Source organism: Apostichopus japonicus, chromosome 8 (genome assembly GCF_037975245.1).
Source record: "Apostichopus japonicus isolate 1M-3 chromosome 8, ASM3797524v1, whole genome shotgun sequence".
Taxonomy (NCBI): Eukaryota; Metazoa; Echinodermata; class Holothuroidea; order Aspidochirotida; family Stichopodidae; genus Apostichopus; species Apostichopus japonicus.
The window spans coordinates 37,040,286-37,062,202 of NC_092568.1; the positions used below are offsets into that span (position 1 = coordinate 37,040,286).

At 37.6% G+C, this 21,917-nt stretch overlaps 1 protein-coding gene across 3 annotated transcripts in view; it reads right to left on the minus strand.

Moving 5' to 3' along the window:
- Positions 1–705: 705 nt before the first annotated feature.
- Positions 706–21,917, minus strand: part of LOC139971844 (uncharacterized) — a 29,328-nt gene continuing 8,116 nt past the window's right edge. The window contains exons 1-8 of one of the 3 annotated variants that reach the window (XM_071978615.1): positions 12,545–12,843; positions 10,790–10,856; positions 10,176–10,275; positions 8,418–8,545; positions 6,698–6,935; positions 5,152–5,283; positions 2,703–2,810; positions 706–1,971 (exon numbers count right to left, since the gene is read on the minus strand). In XM_071978615.1, coding sequence (XP_071834716.1) covers positions 6,863–6,935; positions 8,418–8,545; positions 10,176–10,275; positions 10,790–10,856; positions 12,545–12,671 — 495 coding nt within the window. In that variant the 5' untranslated portion in view covers positions 12,672–12,843 and the 3' untranslated portion in view covers positions 706–1,971; positions 2,703–2,810; positions 5,152–5,283; positions 6,698–6,862. Of the gene's footprint in view, positions 1,972–2,702; positions 2,811–5,151; positions 5,284–6,697; positions 6,936–8,417; positions 8,546–10,175; positions 10,276–10,789; positions 10,857–12,544; positions 12,844–17,533; positions 18,826–19,572; positions 19,681–21,917 lie in introns of those variants that run through there. The other 2 variants (XM_071978616.1, XM_071978617.1) reach the window with 2 other exon arrangements.

Genomic DNA, 21,917 nt, shown 5'->3' on the forward strand with positions numbered 1-21,917 from the left:
TGCTTTATCAACGTCGGTCGAAGCTGATGCTCCGTCGACCTGAGCCATTTTAACGTACTACCAGAGCCGTATATTTTATATTTATATACGGCTCTGGTACTACCCAGATACCGGCCGCTGTTTTGTTATTTCGTGATAGTTCAAAACAAGGGCTGACACTGCTGTCCTGGTTTTCTGTTTGCACGTTGCTACGTAAAGAATTCCGCGAATGAAATAACCAATGACGCACATATTTAGCTGTTAGTCAACCGTGACTGATCAGCTGGTACATGTAGATGATATCAACTAAACTTTATAGCAAACTTAAGTTACACATATCTGATGCACTGTGATCATTGTCTTGAACAAAGTTCAAGAAACCAACAACTTTGTTACATTTTTCGAATTTGAAACATATTCTTGATCAGAGTATAATGAAAGGAATTGAGTCGAGAACACTCGGGGGAGGGAAACGATGGGAGAAAGGTGGACTCGGGAGGTGGGGGTCGGGTGGGTTTAAAAAACAGTGGACACAACCATAGATCATTGAAAGAGACGAAATTCGACTAATACGCTCGATTAAATGTCTGTGCATGTCTTGAGTCAAATCATAGTCTCGAGTTACTTTGGTATCTCTATTGAAGACATTTGACGCGCTTGTTTGACTCAGCTCCGTCACCAACCACCACTTTAATAGTTGTTATTAATGAATGAGAGAAAGATGAATGAGAGAATAAATTTATTAATTGCATTTTAAACTTTAATATAAGTGGTTTTTACATGATGAATACCTTCATTTACCATGTCAGTGTCGAACCCAGTCTAGTAAAGTCCATTAAAACCGCAGAGAAGATGAAATTCAAACTATACAACCTTCTTTCTAATTTCTCATTCGACTCAAACTGGAGCTTATTTGACAATATCCAGCCAACCCCTAATTGAGCTCACGTCCTAATGAAGTCATCAAAACCTTTGGTGTCACGCAATATTTCGTTTAATAGATGCGATATCTTTTACAATCTTGAAAGGCTTTTTACGCTCGGACTGTGACCAAATACTCAAAAGTTTACACATTTATCATAACCAAAGACTTCGGCATAAAACTACCCTGATGTACTTTGCCTCAGATTTTGGTACCTCATTGTTACAGTAACTTTTTAACAAGTTGCATGATAATATATATATATGTAGCTTCCCCTATCTCAACGTGTAAAAGGCAAAAATGGACAGCATATCGTTAAGAGAGTACCCATAAAGATTTGTTGTCACTTCCAGCTACATTCACATGCGATCATGATTTAGAAATAAAGCCTTCATAAAATCTCTATGGGAACAAGCTTAACAATTCCATTTTCCCCTTTCTACTTTATATATGATCTTTATCAAGTTTCTAATAGGAGATATTCGAAATGCTTTTTGTGTATATTAAACAGGTACCCCACTAAGAATGAGCTAAGTTCCAACAAGATTCACATGTTTTAACGATTTTGAACCTAATCTTCATAAAATCCTTCCGGGAAACCTGTTTAACATTATAACTTTTCTTCAACTTATAAGAAAGTCAATCCTCAAAATGAAGTGGTTTGACTAAAAAAAAAAAACTTATGCAATTTTCTTATAAAATATGCTGTAACACTGCTACTAATTTACAATTAACGTTACATATTCTGAAATACTTAAATAACCTAATTACATTTGTAAAGTTGCGTTGTTAAACAAATACCCCTCTCAAATCGAGTAAAGTTCCAACAAGATTCATACGTTTTAACGATTTAGAATCTAGCCTTCATAAAATCCTTCCGGGAAACCTGTTTAACAATTTACACTTTCCTCTTTCCTGCCTTTTCCAGCGGAAACTCCTTCAATTATGAAACAGTAAAATTAATTTTGATAAATTTATGCAGTGTTGTATGTTATTTTATGTATTTTTAGTCTTGCAAAAGTTAGTTCCTGTAGTTATTTAGATTTCCATTTGAAAACAATTTATAATGTCTGCGAAAGAAAAGAAAAGAAAAACAAAATAAAACCTTAATTTAAATTAATAAACCTTAATTTAATTTAAATAAAGATAATTTTAAGTAAACAAATTCAGACGCTCCAATCCTTGTTATTATATGTAACTATTATTTTCTGAATGACTTCTCCAGCTTTTATATTACAATATGTGCATCACTATGGCTCAACTTTTCTTCGTTACTATTTTTGATACTGCATTTCACTAAACTTTTTGGCCATGTACAATCTTTGGTGTACTATGTAACTACTATTTTCCAGTACCGGTGCCCAAGTGTGATGTACTCTGAGTTTTAATGGTTCAGAGTACCAGGGTCAATCTCGTGGACTATGAACTGGTACACTTAAACACACGAGGTAATACTATCAAACTCATCACAGGCCTTTATTGGTTCTCATTCGTCAGGATAAAGGCCACTTGACAAGTGCTAACATGCAAACTTTCTAATAGGGGACAGGACAATGGGAAACCCGCCCCCTCCCCATGCAAGGCAGACAGTATCAAGCATTTGCGTTCCCACCCAACAAAATATTCCAGCTCTGCACGACTAAGGGCTCGATGTCGAGTGCAGGTCGAGATGAAGTGAGGGTGCACAGTTGGTTCACAGTTGGTCCACAGCTCTGAATCTTGAACCGGGGCTCTGACACTCAAGCTAATCAACTGCATTCACCTCAGGTGAATGTTTACTGTGAAACAAGATTCAACTCACCTTCAAAGTTTTAATGAGTTGGTCTACATGTGAACGATCCCTGGGCGTGATGCCACAATGAACGAATACAAAGTTTCCATCTTTGTCCAAAATGAAGTCTCCCCCATTCTGTGAGGACAAACATTAGAAGAAAAGTTTTATACAAAGTTGACAAATTCAGTCTTGAATCACTTTTCAAAATGTTCACAAATTACAGTTTTAGCTCAAAGCAGGACTCATGGTTTTATTCTCAGTTTGAGATGGTATGGCAGCTTTTCTGCATCATTCATAAAATCTGAAATATCAAAGCAAGAAAACCTTTGGGATTCCTTGTCATACAATTTGCTCAAAATTCAAAGTACTGTAACTATCTGACTGATATAGAGCAAGTGAGTTGAATTTTTCCAAGAATTAAGTGAGAACAAGACAAGATTGTAGAAATCCGTTGTGGGCATCAACCATGTCATTCACTCATAAAGATTTTACATCATAGAATTTAAACCAAAATGTTTCAATATCCATATTTTGAAGTTATCATGTTTAAAAGGTTTATCAGACTTTGATGCCTGTCGACCTTATGTGATCTTTGACCTCTACTAGTTACCACAGGATTCTTGCACTCACCAAGCTGGATCTACATACCATGTATGAAATTCAACAAAGATGTATTTTTTGAGTTATCGCGTTCACAAAATTTGTTGACCTCATTGAACCCAAATGACCTTTAAACTTCACAGAAAACAATGGGCGTCTTAATTGTACTCAATAAGGGGAATCCACATTCCAAGTGTGAAGTTAATCCACTAATAACTTTTTGTGTACCATCACCATTGCATAGATTAATTTTGCCTCCGGCTAGGAATAAAACAATTGGTGTCTATCAGTTCATTCAAAAGGGGATTTCTATGAGCAACGTGGATACATTTTCAAAATGGTCCAGCACAAGGGCCACATTTATATGAACTTTTGTTTAATAATAACAATAACTAACTATATAAATGTGATATCTCACATGAAATCTAAACTTTCACTGTTTTAGAAACTTTTCGGCGTGGAATCGTATGACGCAATCATTACTGTCAGTGGCCATCACTCCTGTGTTCCTTTTACAGCGATTCAATTCAGAGTGAAAGTAAGTTTCCTGCTGTAACTTGTTGCAACCAGTTATAATTTTCTTACATTTGAGTGGAGTTGGTCGAGCTTGCGAAATCTTTCTTGACAAATGTAGTATACCGGTCCGTGGGAAGATAGTAAAACCCAATGAGTTTCCTTTTCCGATGATAAGCTTATGCCAAACTTTGTGCGGTATTGAGGCAGACCAAACTTCTATTTACATTCTTACGCGTAGTGAGCCTCCAGGAGGATCATCAGCTAAAATTTTGTTTTACCTAGTTTAACCCCCAGTCGCCCCTCTCCTTATAGAGAAGCTCTCGTCAATGAACATATTTAGACTGCCTTGAGCTGGTAAAGATTGCATCGGTACCATTATTTCAAGGAAACTTGGGAAGTATATGAGATACAGTTTGTTACACATTGTTACACACGTGGAAACATGTTATAGGTTACCTTAACTTACCAGTTAATACCACTTGAACAATGTTACTATTGCATGCCAATACACAAACCTCTCACACCCCCTCCCCCCTCCCAATACGTCTGTCAAAGAACTTAAGGCTTCTTGTTTGGTACTTTATTTTGCAAGTTTAATACACATTTTTTATCAAAGGACGAAATAGCTTAAGATTTGTATTTGCGTGATTTAGCACATCCTTGTTTTCATCAGTAATCTTAGTCATCACTATGGAAACCAATGCACATGGTAAGATTTAAAAAATGCATAACTTAGAGGAGAAGCAAGCCTAGCCGGTCTTTTCTACCTTATGAAACAGAGGTGAGGTAACCTAATTGCCTAAACCTAATCATAGTCCAATTGTTAGAAAACATGTTTAAACAGTCACGTCAGGCGATTAACAGGCACACCATGTGTGACATCCTATTTACACTTGGAGTTTTTTTTTTTTTTTTAGTTTGTTTAGTTTTTTTTTTTTTTTTTTTTGGGGGGGGGCTTTTTCTGTCTTGGTGGTGATGATATATATAACAGTTGTTAAAGCAACACCAACTTTACATAGATTCATTAACACCCATGATGTTTCTACCTGTAATATTTGCAAACACGACCTCTACTAACAACAGGAAATAATGTAATTAATCAAATAGAAGGCAAACATTAACAATTGCATCACCGAGGGCTATTGGGGATGTAATGTTTAGACTTGTACATGGTATCTCCAAGAATGGACAAAACAATTCCTTAATAACTGCTCAAAACTTCAACCTCCCATCACCTGCTATCAAACATGGTACGACAATGTTTTCTGTTTGCAATCTCTTTAACAAATATAATTTCCCCGTTATAGTGACACAAGAGGGTCAGTATATAACGCTACTAAACTGCTCCACTCTCGCTTACCTGTAACAGATCATCGACATGGTAAATAGGATGAGTCTTCGGAACTCTGGCCACTGAGTTAGCAAAGGGAAAGATGGCCTTTGAATTCCATGAACTCGAAGCTGATTTTTGAAGCCCGACTGAGTAGTAAATCTGAAAACAAAGGAAAATATTATGAAATAGATACATGAATGATTGAAACAAAAACACAAAATATTTCCATATTCATAGTGCAGATAACTTATTATACATGGGGATGCATTGTCATGTTCGCCCAGATTTGATGTCAGTAAAAAACGTTTTAAACTTTTTTTTCCCAGTGAAAGAGGATCGAGGGAAGCAACCATTAAAGTACAAATTAATGTCCCATAAATAATTCATAGATTGAAATTAAATAATTCCAATAAAGTTTGTTGCCCAAGCTGAGGGTATTGCATATGAAAAACTCCAACTGAATGATTTCTGAAAGGAAGTGAGATTTTCTTGTTTTTTTGCTTCATGTCAACTCTTAAAGAAAAGCAAATTGATGAAGTTTTCCAGTACAATTCTTATCCAAACAAAATGTTGTCTTTCACCAAGAAGAAAATATTGCATCATTCATAAAACAAAAAAGGAATTTTTTCCTAACCAATTAACGCGATAATTTTCCCTGCCTGGACACGAACTGTCTCCATCAGCCCCATTTTCCATTCCATTCCATTTTCATCATTGAATAGTCATAAATTATTTCCAGTGTTGTAAATTTTATGAAACAATATTAACAATAATCCCTTATGTCAGTCTCCCCCCCCCCCAAATAATAAGTAAGAAAATGTATATAAAAAAATGAGACGAAGAATATTGAATTAACTCTTAATTAATTGCTATTATTGTCTTTGGTTCCTATTAAATTATATTCTGTTAATTCTGATACAAAGGATTTTTTTAATTACAACTAAGGCTTTCCTCAATTTCTCTGTGCATATTTTCAGTCGGCTTAGAGCCATATTTGACGTTTCGTTTTTTTCTCAAATTTGAAAATTGATAGATTGCTAGTATTTTCCGATGAAAGACTTTTAATGAGTAGCACGGTGACATTTGCGAGAGAAAGAACAAATATTCAACAATCGAAACAACAGAATATAGAAATTTTCATTAGAAATATGTCAAGTTTTGTGTAAAGTTTTTTTAATTAAATTTAGAAACAGATCAAAACAAAGATAAATTATTTGCTATAATTCATGTTGTTTTGCAGATTGTTTGATTTTTGAACTGCCATGAATCATGAATAGTTTATAACAGGCTTAAATAATGTTACTATACGATATGGGAAAGCTTCTCTTTAACATATGTACTGTAAGCAGTTGGATAAAAGGGCCAGTTATAGGCAAGCATTCAGCAGGTATATACTATGTAATCATCAGTTATAGGGTGGCGGGGCAAATTTTAAATATTTTTTTCTTGTTGGCCGGGGGGGGGGGGGCGTGCAGGAGATGCTCAGGGACGGGTGGACGGATATATCAGCAGGCTGTTAGTTTGCTTGAAAAACAATACTCAAGGAAGAATCAAGTTCTCTTAATTAACTCACCTCTCGTTTTTTGTCGCTAAGTACATCAAATTGACAACCTGTTGCGTCGATCCACTGTCTGACTCCATCAGGTGTACCAAAGGATATGAAGATTACCTTACAGTTGAGTCCTTTGAGCACATCTGCCTGCTCCTGTAGAGCAGACAGGTGCTGACGTCACGAGGGTCATTGAGAATGCCGGAGAAGGACTAAGAGGATGCTATTCTCCCCTGTCAGGAAGTCGGACAGAGTGGTTTGTCTGGAACAAGAGATAGTTATTCCCAGTTAAACACTCCTTTCTGCGCCATGCCTCGCTCGTTTCAGATTAAGTTTTCATTTTCCAATTTATTTTTCATTTTGAGCTGAACATGCAATTTTAAAGTGGCCGATTGAATCTGCTCGACAAGTTTTCCAAACCTACTAAGAACTTTATTTAATGTAATGTTATTTGCAATAAAAGAACTAACTAACTTTCCTAGGTTTTCTTCACGAAATGAAAAGATAGCGGTGAGTAATATATGACTTCAATTCGATCCACAACATTTTCAAGCCTAGATACTTTACATATATTATTCAACACATTTATAAAAGCATATGAAAAAATCAGTTCTTTCAACTTTTATTTCATATTTAACTTTAAAATGAAACTTGACTTTTTTAAATCAATGTCCAATACTGTTATAGAATCTTTTCATAAGAAAATATTGATTGTTTTCTATGAAATCAGCTCATAAAGCTCCTTTAAGAATTGACTGACCAGGCCCCTCGTGGTAAGACAAGCAAATATTGGCTAAGTTGCTGAATTTTTAAGCCAATTGCATTGTTCTGACTAGAGCTGGTCTGAATGATAAATACTTGGTCTCATTATTAAAAGGACATTTAACTATAAATGAAGCGCCTGCCATTAACTTAATACATCAATCCATAATATATACAGTGATGTACTGTCATGTATGTGATTACAAATTAGAATGTGAATTTGTGAGCATACAAATTCATGAAATTCTATTTTCTATCTTAAATAGTATTCAAATCAATCTTGACAAATGCATTTGTCTATAAACACTCCACACTTTGGAAACAGCTTTACAAATTGCATTCATCATCCAGGACTTACTTCAAGGCATTAAAGTCAGGTACGTAGCCAGCCTTGTTCATGTGAGGTGACAAAGCCAATTGTCTATACACGTTTTAATATTATCATAATATTTGCTTTTTATATAGCGCTTTATACCAGCGATAGGTCTCAAAGCGCTTTACAGACGTTATATCACCCCTGGTCAATGATAACCTGTCCAGAGACAATCCCGCCAGTCGGCAGCAGTTATATACTGCGCCCAATGACAAGTTACCTTACAGGTACCCATTTAACCCCTGGGTGGAGAGAGGCAAATGAGATAAAGCATCTTGCCCAAGGACACAACGTAATGAACTAGACAGGAATCGAACCAGCAATCCTTGGATCACGAGTCCGACGCCTTAGCCAATTGGCCACCACGCTCTCTCATGACTCTTACAGACTGAACATCTGTAAGACTACCTTTGACAAGTATGTACTCTATCAGTACTGTGAGACTTGCCACTTGGTATTACGTTTGAGATTAACCATAAATAACATGTATGCCTGCTGCATGTCAGACTAGGTGACAAACAATAACTGACCACGACGAAATTCATTCCGTTTTCAATTAGATCCTGTCCTCCATAAACCAAAATATCCCAAAAGTATGAAATGAATTACTTTTCTGTCCGACCATCAACAAGGATCACATCAACTGGGGCTCTGGAGCCCACTTTCGGCTCAGTTACCGCTGAAGGATTTCTCACCATCCTCTGATCACAGTTTAGCAATGATTCATCCCATTCATCCTGAAAAGAAGATGATTTTTAGTTGCCTTGTAAAGATAATTATAAATAATATTTACATAGTGTGATGAAAGCATGTTAAAGAAACATCGGCACAGAATAAGGCTGTTTTTCTTCTTTAGGATGCAAATGAAAGGGATCAGTAACCATTAGTCATGGTTACCACGCTTCTAAACAAAGGAAATTCCAGATTTGTTTGAGACCAAAGCATGTTTTACGATTTTTTCCTTCATGACCTACAAACTTTTGAGGACCTTAAGTTTAGGCTGCCATGTGTAATAATCCTAACGATTGCAGCTCTTGCGAAATGAATGCTGCCCCACTGACTTTTGGTCGGAGGATGTTGAAAAAGCCACGAAGCCCAACATGGCATGCCATATTCTTACCTTTGCCATCTCTAAAATGAAGGCTGCGACGGAAATTTGCAACTTGCAGATGACAATAAATTATTTTTTTCCGTATTTCTTTGATGTTATAGCCCTGCGCTGAGTGACAAGGAGCCTATCATATTTTGCACTATTGCTGTGTTACTCTATGCTGAACTTCCCTGTATTAACTTCCACTACTTTACCTTGCAATCATCCAATTGTTCTGATTTGAGACACACTATACCATACCCGATACTGCACTACTGGGGCATGGTCTCTGGATTGTATAGTCTCAAACATTTATGTACTGTTCTGAACCATTCTGCAAAATGGTCTGCACCTTATGCAGTATAATGATCTGCGATGTACTGCGGTTTCTCACACTATTCTGCACTGTTTTGAACTACCCTGCCAATGTTCTTCAACTCACCGACCATGCGTTTTAATGCAATGCGCTTCACTGAATTTCCATGAACAAGTTCACGTCAGTACAGTAGTTGCTAGTGGTGTTAAAAGCAACATGTAACCAACAGCATGTAAGCTAAGTATGTATCAAGTAATGACAATGCTTTGTAATATCCCTGCTCTTCGGGGAATAAACCTATCCTGCACTATACTGCCTAACCCTACACTGCCTCTGAGTAACTGAATTTACTTTCTGACCCTGTAGGTGTCCTATTCCACCCGTAGTATTCTGTTATGTATGTTTCTTTGCTGTCCTAGCTGCAATGTTCTGCCCTGCAATACCTTAATATACCAGGGGTTTTCGATTCAATTTATACGAGAGCCGGAGAGAACATTGGTGGTAGCAAAGAGGGAAAGAGTACTAAGATCTCACTATATCTAGATTGAACAATGAGCAGACTAGGCCAGTAGGTTCCCTAGGCCTATGATCTTGAGGGCCTGTCCATCTGATTAGGGCAAGATTCTTGGTTGAAATCTATTGTAGGCTACACTTGGCCCACATGCCATCTCTTGAGAACCCACACCAGATACCCTTTCCTTTCCCTTTTTGTGTTGTGCCTTTTGCAAAAATTTCTAAGAAACAGTATCTTGGTTTGCCATGTTGATTCCACTCATCATTCATGATTATTCTTTAAGCAAACTGATACAATTATATTGGTCTCATGGTGAGTGTGTCCTTGTGTGGTTAGTTTCTGTTCTTTTAATATGTTAATAAAGTACTTGGAATATAATACCCTTTCTATAACATTTAATACACCATACATGGTAAACCTTACACATTCTTGATGAAAGTACTTTACCTCCAACTCTAGCAGTTCATCAAAGCAATCTCGTACATCGGGATCACGAGAAAACTTCTCAAACAATGATTCATAGGCACTTCTGGTTCCAACTTTCAAACTGGAATAAAGAGAAACTTAATGAATTACTATCATGGGAGAGCTTAATTCTGATATTTGGTAAATTACCAAATTCCGGTAGTGGTACACAACTGTTACGCCCCTGCCCCTCCAAAGAAAGTACAAGGGGCACTATAGTTTCTTACATAGTGAAATATTAAAGTGTTGTTTGTCATCACACAATATCATTATATTTATGCCCACATGTAACAACTGTATTCCACGTTTGGATATTATCTGTGGAGTTTTTACAAATATAAATATATAAAAATAACCTTTTTTCGCCTAAATGGTCCCAAAAATATTCAGCCCAAACAAAAGTAGGTTCAAATACCTATATCCCCCCCCCCCCCTACAGATTGAACCCAAAAAATGTCAACCCAAATGATCCCAAAAATATTGGGTCCCACAAATTCGGGCCGAAACAGTGTGTCCCAAAGTGCATTTGAGGTGAAATAAACTTTGCCCTCCCATCAACCCAAGCAATATCCTCCTCCTTTGACAATGAAACTCACTCCCTGAAGACAGTTGCATATGCCCTGATTAGTGGACCACCAGTGGAACCGATGAGGTCATTGAAATCTGTAAGAGATAGATACAGTAGTTAGGTCACAAACAGATCACGCATGATAAAACCGATACAGGGTTACAGTACCTCTACAAATCATGTGTAGAGAGTTTTAGTCATAGTTATATATACAGTTATAGTAATATAGTTACTTATTTATATATATATATATATATATATATATATACATATACATATATATATATATATATCTAATATATATCTAATATATAGCTATATATAGTTATATATATAGCTATATATAGTTATATATATAGTTATATAGGTCACAAGGTAACATTCCTGTCCAGGGACTGACAGACCTCCTGGAAGTGGGAGGTCTCAGGAGTAGAGTGGGGTAGGGCTAAAGGATATATAGATTAGAAATATCCGGTTTAGCAGGATTTTTCAGAGGTAAGGTGACCCTTTTATAAAGATTTCCAAGGTTACATAAAAACCAAGAATCTCCCCAAATCTTTCTTGTGATAGATATGTATAGTCATTTTCAAATCCCCCCCAACCCCGGGCGCAAATAGGAGAAAGTGTAAAACAACATTGTTTTAACACAATTATATTTGAAGAGTCAGGTAATTGTACTGGATACATAACTTATATTTATTGAAACATTAACATTAATAATTAATTTAGACACATTTAGGCGTAACAGTTACATTTACATCTTGAGTAAATTTCATTCTAGCGTACACTTAGTCAATAGCCAATACGTAGCCAATAAATAAAGCACCAATTTCCACCGAGATAAATGTAATATGTGGGCAAGTTAAATTTTGCAAGTCATTTAAGAATGTTTGCATTGCTGTAATGTGGTAATAAATATTAATAATTAATTTAGACACACCTCTGTGATTGCCTTTTCAAAAGGTATACTTATTGTAGGCGCAACAGTTACAACTGTATACATCTTAAGTAAAGTTCATTCCAGCGAACGCTTAGTCAATAGCCAATAGACAAGCCAATAGATAAACAGCATTTTCCACCGAGATAAACGTAATATGTGGCAAGCTAAATTTTGCAAGTCATTGAAGAGTGTTTGCAATGCTGTACTGTGGAAGTCCAACCAAAAATATATTTATATAATATTAACCAGGCGGCAAAAAGGAAAAAATATCAGTAATTTCCAAGACTTTTTTACAAATGTACTTCTGCTTGTTCACCCGAAATAGCTCTTGTAATATAAGTGTTCTGCTTCCTATCATGAGATAACATGTTTGAAAGGTGTTCAGAGTTTGACTGCTAGTGACCAAGATGATATTTGACCTCCATCAAAAAACAATTCAGTTTTTCTATTCAATGTCACGAATCCGCATTCCAAGTATAAAAAATATCCATGCTTCCTAACTTGACATATTGTGTTTACATTGTTTTCATTTTTTTACCTCTGGCGACCTCAGATGACCTTTGATCTCCAAAAAAACAATCGGTCGTTCTTTTGTCATCGAAACCAATAAATGGTGATATCCAAAGAAAGTAGCTTAGGCCTGTGGTTGAACTACTGGGCAGAGAAGTGCAAATATTCTATTAATGAAAAGTGATGACGACTGGGTAGGACTACGAGTTGTAGGAAATATTAATCTTACGCCTATAGTGAATACGGTCAAACATTTGACCTATGCCTAGGTCATTGGTAATAATCGGTATTAATAAAAAGGGTAAAAAAGTATACTGACGGCACTCTCCATACCCTTTTCTTTTTCTTCTTTATTTCGTTGGCTCCCATCTTGTAAAGTTGACTTCAATGTTTGAAATGAATCAAGGAGTTGTGCTTTATCAACATCGGTCGAAGCTGATGCTCCGTCAACCTGAGCCATGTTAATTTACTACCCAGATACAGGCAGCTGTTTTCTCATTCGTGATAGTTCACAATAAGGACTGACACTGCTGTCCTGGTTTTCTGTTTGTACGTTGCTACCTAGAGAATGAAAGAACCAATGACTCACGTATTTAGATGTTAGTCAACCGTGACTAATCAGCCGATACATGTACATGGTATCAACTTAACTTCATAAAACACTTAAGTTACACATATCTGATGCACTGTGATCATTGCCCTGAACAAAGTTCAAGAAACCAAAAACCTCGTTTAATTTTTCGAAATTGAAACATATTCTTAACCCAGGTATAAAGAAACGAATTGAGTCAGGAACATCCAGCGGAGGAAAACGCTGGGAGAAAGGTGGACTTGGGAGGTGGGATGGGGTTGGCTGTTATTAGTCCCAAATATGGCGACACAACTATAGGTCATTGAAAGAGACAAAATTCGGCCTAATTCTGACAAAAACAGCCACTGAATTCATATTTCCAGAAATAAATAATAATAAGTAACCCACGCACACTTCACCCCACTAATATCCAATGGAACAGTAGCTCGGAGTTACTCGGGTTACATGAATCATGCAATCACTCGACCATGGCCCTATGCATGCCTTCTTACTCTAACAGTAGGCTTCTCGTACACTCACTAAACCTAGACACAACGTCTGCTAGAACAGCTTCCACAATGAATGATCGGTACTTGAATGGTGATCCGTTGTGCTGACTACATAATGTGCCGAAGCAACCAAATTATTCGACATGAATTAATCAACACTTGAACATGCAACAGTAGGTCTTCTGTTCCACCTTGCGCTGTCATACTGTTTTAACAATAGTTAAACACCAACCAGCACTAGGAACGCTCCCTCCAGGACTCCAGAGAGAGTGGAACCGAGTCCTACACACAGGGGCGGACTGGGTCTTAAAACCGGCCCGGGCATTTTTCACCTCGACCGGCCCATTATTCATTGATATGTTACTAATTACTAGTGACCTCCGTCCTGGGGGAGGGGTCTAAGGGGAGGGGTGCCCCTTCCCCATTGAGATTGTTTTGAAGTTAAGGCATACCTAGATTCAAAATGGTGCTATATTTCTCAATTTTTTAGGTTATACAATTATCCTTTAAAAAAGACCCAAACATAATTCCAGAAGCAACACTCGATTAAACTGAGGAAAGTTTAAAACAAGCATTTTGTGACAACTTGCTTGAAAAAATTGAAAAACACCTAAATAAAATCCACTAAAACATATATGCTTAATAACACGAGCACATGTCATGTCTACGAGAGTAGACTGCTTCTGGCAGCCACACCATCAATAATAATGTTAGTGTCAAGGTTGGCCAAGATCCTTTTTATTCCACAGACATCAACATGAACGCCTCAAGATGTTCTTGTGTCATTGTACTTCTCAACGGTGTTTTATTCTCTTCAAGGCAGAGAAAGAACGTTCACATGCCACTTGTGACACCGGTAGCGTTACCAGCAGATTGAAGGCAAGCCCAATGCTCTTGTAAGCATCGGTGAAAAGGTTCAACTTGAGGAGCACCTTGTAGCAGCAGAGATCGAGGACAGTCTGTACATGACTAATTCCCACAGTTAAAAATGTATTTCTACACAGCCCGTCTGTGTTCTATTAACTACTGTGAAAATGGGCTGTCAATTTTACCAGGCTCCCCAGCCCAACGGGCCACCGGGCATTGCCCAAGTGCCCGTGTGGCGAGTCCGCCACTGCGGCTACACAGCACCTCCATCCGTCTCATCAACATCTACAGCACCATTAAATTCACCTCTGAGTACTCTCACCAACATTTTAACTTCCTCGATGTGACTGTTCGCAAGGAGCACGGTTCTCTCTCTATTGACATATACACCAAGCCCACAGACACCCACCAGTATCTCCATTCTTCTAGCTGCCATCCCCGCCACTGCAAGTCTGGGATTGCCGTACAGTCAAGCACTTCGTCTTCTTCGCATCTGCTCTAACAATTCCTATTTCATTCGCCATACAGATGTTTAGGAAAAACACCTTACTGCCAGGGGCCATAGTGCCAGAAGAGTGCGTGAAGCCATTCAAAGAGTTCGCTCCCTATCCAGATCATCTACATTGGCAGTGAAGGACAAAAAGATGCATCGTCTGCAGCCACCACATTATGGAATCCAATTCCATCACCAGCCACAGCACCCAACTCACACACAAGACTAAGGGTCACATCACTTGCACAACCTCTTTTGTCATATACCTCATTTCTTGTAGAGTTTGTGGCATCTAGTATGTTGGTGAAACCAAAACCATTCTTAAGAAGTGGTTACGTGGTCACAGGTCCACAGTCAATACCATGAAGACTGAGACCTTGGAGAACACTTTAACCTTCCCAACCATATCATTAATGACATGTACCTACAGGGGATTGAATCCTTAGGTAGCCGTCCTGACCTAGCACCAATCAGTAGAGAGAGACTCTGGATGCAACGCCTTCGCACCATTCAACCTCATGGGCTCATCATTCAGGAAGGACATGGCAAACCTTTCTTCTGCTCCCCCCTAAATCTCCTCTTATTCCCCCTGCCACCCCTCTTCTCATAGCTCTCTTCCACCCCTCCCCCTTTTCCCCCCTCCAAAACTTTCTGTTTTTGTCCTTCTCTAGTTTATTCCCTACCCTCTTCCCTTAATCCTCTCCTTGTCCCCCTACAGTTTATCTCCGACCTTTCCTCTTCCCCATGTTGGTTTCTTTCTTCTCTCCATCCCCTGTCTACTAATCCTCTTACATCTAACTCTTTGTATGCACCCTGCTCATTAGCCTGTCTGTATTCTGTCCATGTATTTGTCACCTATGTTACTTGTCATTCAGCCTCTGAAGAAGATCCTGGTAGGATCGAAACGTCAGTCCAACTTACGTTTACACATAACAAATTGTTGTTTTCTCAACAACAGAATGTATCGTGTCTTTGTTAGGGCTCCCTCTATTTTTAACTGCTTTAATTTAATAATCTCCGAGAGTAAGACCTAACTCGGAGATTTGATTCCATGTTCCCTTAATGGTGCTACTAGGGTTAAAGTTAAGATATGTGATGGATGGCTCCTGGTTGGATTGTTCGATATTTTCACAGAAGTTGGACCCGTCTGTCTTTTGTAATTTGTTAAGTGTGTCCTACATTTTCTCAAAATCAGTAAATCAAGTCTGTTAACAGAATCTTATATCTTCACAATGGTGAACATTTCTGTGAATTTGTTATGCATTTTATCAAAAGAAGAAGTTTGCTTATGTTTCTTATTGAATCGTCAGTTGGAGACATGAATGGAGAACCACCATGAGAACTTCAGAACAGCCCTTGATATTGCGGCAGCCAATGTTCAGAAGGAGTAGAACGACGTAAGCGTGAACATGAGACGTCAACCGATGGCTTAGCCATCGGGTCACGAGTTTACACCAAGAAAGAAAACTAGGATGCCGAAATTAATTACAATAGTTTGGGATGTTACTCCATATGGAGTTTTTGGGCGTCCTTATCCGGAAGATCGACTCTAAATCGTGAGTAGAGACCTATGTCGTTTCTGGTTCACAGTCAATACCTGAACCAGATTAAAGTGGTACAGAAAGTCACAAATCTAACGACAATGATGTTCTGGATGCTGACTGGTGGTCACCTGTAAACCATCTTATACAGACCACAGAATGTTGGGAAAAGACGAGGACGATGATTTAGATAACATTTTCAGTTCAGATGGTACTGTAAATTCCGATGTATCACCTTCACGGGTGAGCAATCAACAAGATGTTACTGATAAGGATGATGTCACTGAAACATCTAAACTTGGCAGAGTCCATGGGGCTCTAGGAATAGCAGGAGTAGTAATATCCTCTAAGTTGTTTCAGATGATGATGATGAAAATTGGAGACGGACTGCCAGCCGTTCCTCCATACGAAATACAGGAGTGTACTCCAGTCCTGGTAAACTTTCGAGATCAGCGATACAGCAATAACTCCAGTCATGGCAAATAGATCCCACTGTTTTGGCGAACATTTCACAAACTAAACTCTTCTGACACAAATGCTTGCCAGATACTGATAGTTTCCATAGCTAGGAGCCTAGGGCAGCTTACTAGCTCAAACAAACCAATTTTCTAGTTTGAGAGTTTGTGATTTAAACATGTAACTACTGCTCATGTTTATAACAAAGTTACAATGCCAATTACGCCAAAATATGGTATGACAATTACACAAAAATTGAAGTTTGATGCTCTGTTTTCAGTAACGAATAAACACTGAATATTAAATGGTGGTCTGCTTAATCGTATTTCTCTGTTATAAATGGTTCATTTCTGCCGAACAATAAGCGGCCAAAATGAGAATGTACGCGGAATGAATAATAGATTGCACTATCCAACTATGTTAGAAAACAAAAAACACATTTGTCTATGGTGTACGTAACTATGAACGTAGAAACTGCCACCGTTACTTATGGCAGTGATGGTTTTGGTTCCTTTTTGAAATTCTGACTCGCGTTATGGACTGTACTTAATCAACCACCGGCGGAGTGGCAGCATTTCATGCCAAAGGCCACCGGGTCTACGGTTTAGAACAAGGTTTTGACACGTGTATCGCGCAAATTTGGCCAACCTTCGGTTGAACTTGCTATCAGAGTAGAATTTAGGGGGTCACTTCCTATTTAAGTCGTCTCGATTAAATGTCTGTGCATGTCTTGAGTCAAATCTTAGTCTCGAGTTACCTCTCTATTGAAGAAAATTGACGAACTTGTTCAATTCAGCTAGTAAATCAGCTCCGTCACCAACCATCACTTTAATAATTGTTATTAAATAATGAGAGAAAGAAGAATGAGAGAATACAATTATTGGTTGTATTTTCAACTTTAATATAAGTGGTTTTTACATGATGAATACTTTCATTTGTCATGTCAGTTTAGTAGAGTCCATTACAACCGCAGAGAAGATGACATTCAAACTGTACAACCTTCTTTCTAATTTCTCATTCGACTCAAACTGAAGATTATTTGACAATATCCAGCCAACCCCAAATTGAGCTTACTACCTAATGAAGCCATCAAAACCTTTGGTATCACACAATGTTGCGTTTAATAGATACGAAATCGTTAACAATCTTGAAATGCTTTTTACGCTCGGACTGTGACCAAATACTCAAAAAGTTTACACATTTATCATAACCAGAGACTTCTACATAAAACTACCCTGGTGTAATTTGCCTCAGATTTTGGTATCTCATTGGTACAGCAGCTCTTTTTTTTCAAATTGCATGGTAATATATATATATATATATATATATGTGTGTGTGGGTGTGTGTGCGTGTGTGGGTGCATGTGTGTAACTTCCCCTATCTTAACGTGTAAAAGGCAAAAATGGACAGCATTCCGTTAAGAGAGTACCCATAAAGATTTGTTTGTCACTTCCAGCTACATTCACATGCGATGATTTAGAAAAATGCTTTCATAAAATCTCTATGGGAACAAGCTTAACAATTCCATTTCCCCCTTTCTACTTCATATAGGATCTTTATCAGGTTTCTAACAGGAGATATTCGAAATGTTTTTTTTTTTTTTTGGTATTAAACAGGTACCCCACTAAGAATGAGCTAAGTTCCAACAAGATTCACATGTTTTACCGATTTTGAACCTAATCTTCATAAAATCCTTCCGGGAAACCTGTTTAACAATATAAATTTTCTTCAAGCTATAAGAAAGTCATTCCTCAAAATGAAATGTTTTGACTAAAAAGAAAAAAACTTATACAAATTTGTTATAAAATATGCTGTGACACTGCTACTAAATTATAATAAACGTGACATATTCTGAAATACTTAAATAACCTAATTACATTTGTAAAGTTGCGTTGTTAAACAAATACCCCTCGCAGATCGAGTAAAGTTCCAACAAGATTCATACGTTTTAACGATTTAGAATCTAGCCTTCATAAAATCCTCCCGGGAAACCTGTTTAACAATTTACACTTTTCCTCTCTCCTGCCTTTTCCTGCGGAAACTCCTTCAATTATGAAACAGTAAAATTAATTTTGATAAATTTATGCAGTGTTGTATGTTATTTTATGCATTTTTAGACTTGCAAAAGTTAGTTCCTGTAGTTACTTAGATTTCCATTTGAAAACAATTTATAATGTCTGTGAAAGAAAAGAAAGAAAAAAACAAAACAAAACAAAATAAAACCTTAATTTAAATTGATAAACCTTAATTTAATTTAAATAAAGATAATTTTAAGTAAACAAAATCAGACGCTCCAATCCTTGTTATTATATGTAACTATTATTTTCTGAATAACTTCTCCAGCTTTTATATCACAATATGTGCATCACATATATGGCTCAACTTTTCTTCGTAACTATTTTTGATACTGCATTTCACTAAACTTTTTGGCCATGTACAATCTTTGGTGTACTATGTAACTACTATTTTCCAGTACCAGTGCCCAAGTGTGATGTACTCTCGAGTTTTAATGGTTCAGAGTACCAGGGTCAATCCCTTGGACTATGAACTGGTACACTTAAACACACGAGGTAATACTATCAAACTCATCACAGGCCTTAATTGGTTCTCATTCGTCAGGATAAAGGCCACTTGACAAGTGCTAACATGCAAACTTTCTAATAGGGGACAGGACAATGGGAAACCCGCCCCCTCCCCATGCAAGGCAGACAGTATCAAGCATTTGCGCTCCCACCCAACAAAATATTCCAGCTCTGCACGACTAAGGGCTCGGTGTCGAGTGCAGGTCGAGATGAAGTGAGAGTGCACAGTTGGTTCACAGTTGGTCAACAGCTCTGAATCTTGAACCGGGGCCCCTGGCACTCAAGCTAATCAACTGCATTCACCTCAGGTGAATATTTACTGTAGAACAAGATTCAACTCACCTTCAAAGTTTCAATGAGTTGGTCTACAGGTGAACGATCCATGGGCGTAATGCCGCAATGAACGAATACAAAGTTTCCATCTTTGTCCAAAATGATGTCTCCCCCATTCTGTGAAGACAAACATTAGAAGAAAAGTTTTATACAAAGTTGACAAATTCAGTCTTGAATCACTTTTCAAAATGTTCACAAGTGAGAGTTTAGCTCAAAGCAGGAATCATGGTTTTATTCTCAGTTTGAGATGGTATGGCAGCTTTTCTGCAGTATTCATAAAATCTGAAATATCAAAGCAAGAAAACCTTTTGGATTCCTTGTCATACAATTTGCTCAAAATTCAAAGTTCTGTAACTATCTGACTAATAGAGCAAGTGAGTTGAATTCGTCCAAGAATTAAGTGAGAACCAGAAAAGATTGTAGAAATCCGTTGTGAGCATCAACCATGTCATTCACTCATAAAGATTTTACATCATAGAATTTAAACCAAAATGTTTCAATATCCATATTTTGAATTTATTATGTTTAAAAGGCTTATCAGTTTTTGATGCCTGTCGACCTTATGTGATCTTTGACCTCTACTAGTTTCCACAGGATTCTTGCACTCACCAAGCTGGATCTACATATAATGTATGAAATTCAACAAAGATGTACTTTTTGAGTTATCGCGGTCACAATTTTTGTTGACCTCATTGAACCCAAATGACCATTTAAACTTCACAGAAAACAATGGGCGTCTTGTACTCAATAGGACGGATCCACATTCCAAGTATGAAATTAATCTTCTATTAACTTTTGAGTGCCATCACCATCGCATAGATTAGTTTTTCCTCCGGCTAGTAATAAAACAATTGGTGTCTTTTAGTTCATTCAAAAGGGGCTTACTATGAGCAACGTGGATACATTTTCAAAATAGTCCAACACAAGGGCCACATTTATTTGAACTTTTGTTTAATAATAACAATAACTAACTATGTAAATGTGATATCTCACATGAAATATAAACTTTCACTGTTTTAGAAAGTTTTCGGCGTGGAAACGTGTGACTAAACATTACTGTCAGTGGGCATCCCTGTGTTCCTTTTACAGTGATTCCATTAAGAGTGATAGTAAGTTTCCTGCTGTAACTAGTTGCAACCAGTTATAGTATTCCCACATTTGAGTGGAGTTGGTCGAGCTTGCAAAATCTTTCTTGACAAATGTAGTATACCGGTCCGTGGGAAGATAGTAAAACCATATGAGTTTCCTTTTCCGATGATACGCTTAGGCCAAACTTTTCTGTTGTACGCGTAGTGAGCCTCCAGGAGGATCATCAGCAAAAAAAGTTATTATATTTACCTAAAGTAAGTCTACCCTCCTCCTCCCCCCCCCCCCTTCGCCCTCCTCTCCTCACAGAGCAACTTTCGTCAATGAGCATATTTAGACTGCCTTGAGCTGGTAAAGATTACATCGATATCTCTATTTCAAGGAAACTTAGTAAGTATATGAGATACAGTTTGTTACACGTTGTTGCACACGTAGAAACTTGTTATTGGTTACCTTAGCTTACCATTTAATACCCTTGTTAAAAACAATGTTACTATTGCATGCCAATAGACAAATCTCCTCCCCCCCCCCCTTCCATATATCTGTCAAAGAACTTGAGGCGCCTTGTTATGAATTAAATTAATGAAAACATTTGTATTTGTATTGAACATATTTAGACTGCCTTGAGCTGGTAAAGATTACATCAGTGCCATTATTTCAAGGAAACTTAGGAAGTATATGAGATACAGATTGCTACACGTTGTTGCACACGTAGAAACTTGTTATTGGTTACCTTAGCTTACCATTTCATACCCTTGAACAGTGTTACTATTGCATGCCAATAGACAACTCCTCCCCAACCTCCCCCCCCCCAACCTCCCAACCCCCTCCCCCTCCATACATCTGTCAAAGAACTTAAGGCTTTTTGATTGGATGTTTTTACTTTATTTTGCAAGTTTAATACACATTTTTTATCAAAGGAAGAAATTGCTTAAGATTTATATTTGCGTGATTTAGCAGATCCATGTTTTCGTATGTAATCGTAGTCATCACTATGAAAACCAATGCACATGCATGATAAGATTTCAAATCTGCGTCACTTAGAGGAGAAGGGAGCCTAGCCGGTCTTTTCTACCTTATGAAACAGAGGTGAGGGAACCTAATTGCCTCAAACAAATCAAACAAGTCTATTGTTAGAAATCATGTTCAAACAGTCACGTCAGGCGATCAACATCCATCTCCCACCATGTGTGACATCCTATTTACACTTGGAGGTTTTTGTTTAGCTTTTTTTTTTGGTTGGGGGGGGGGGGGCTTTTTCTGTTTTG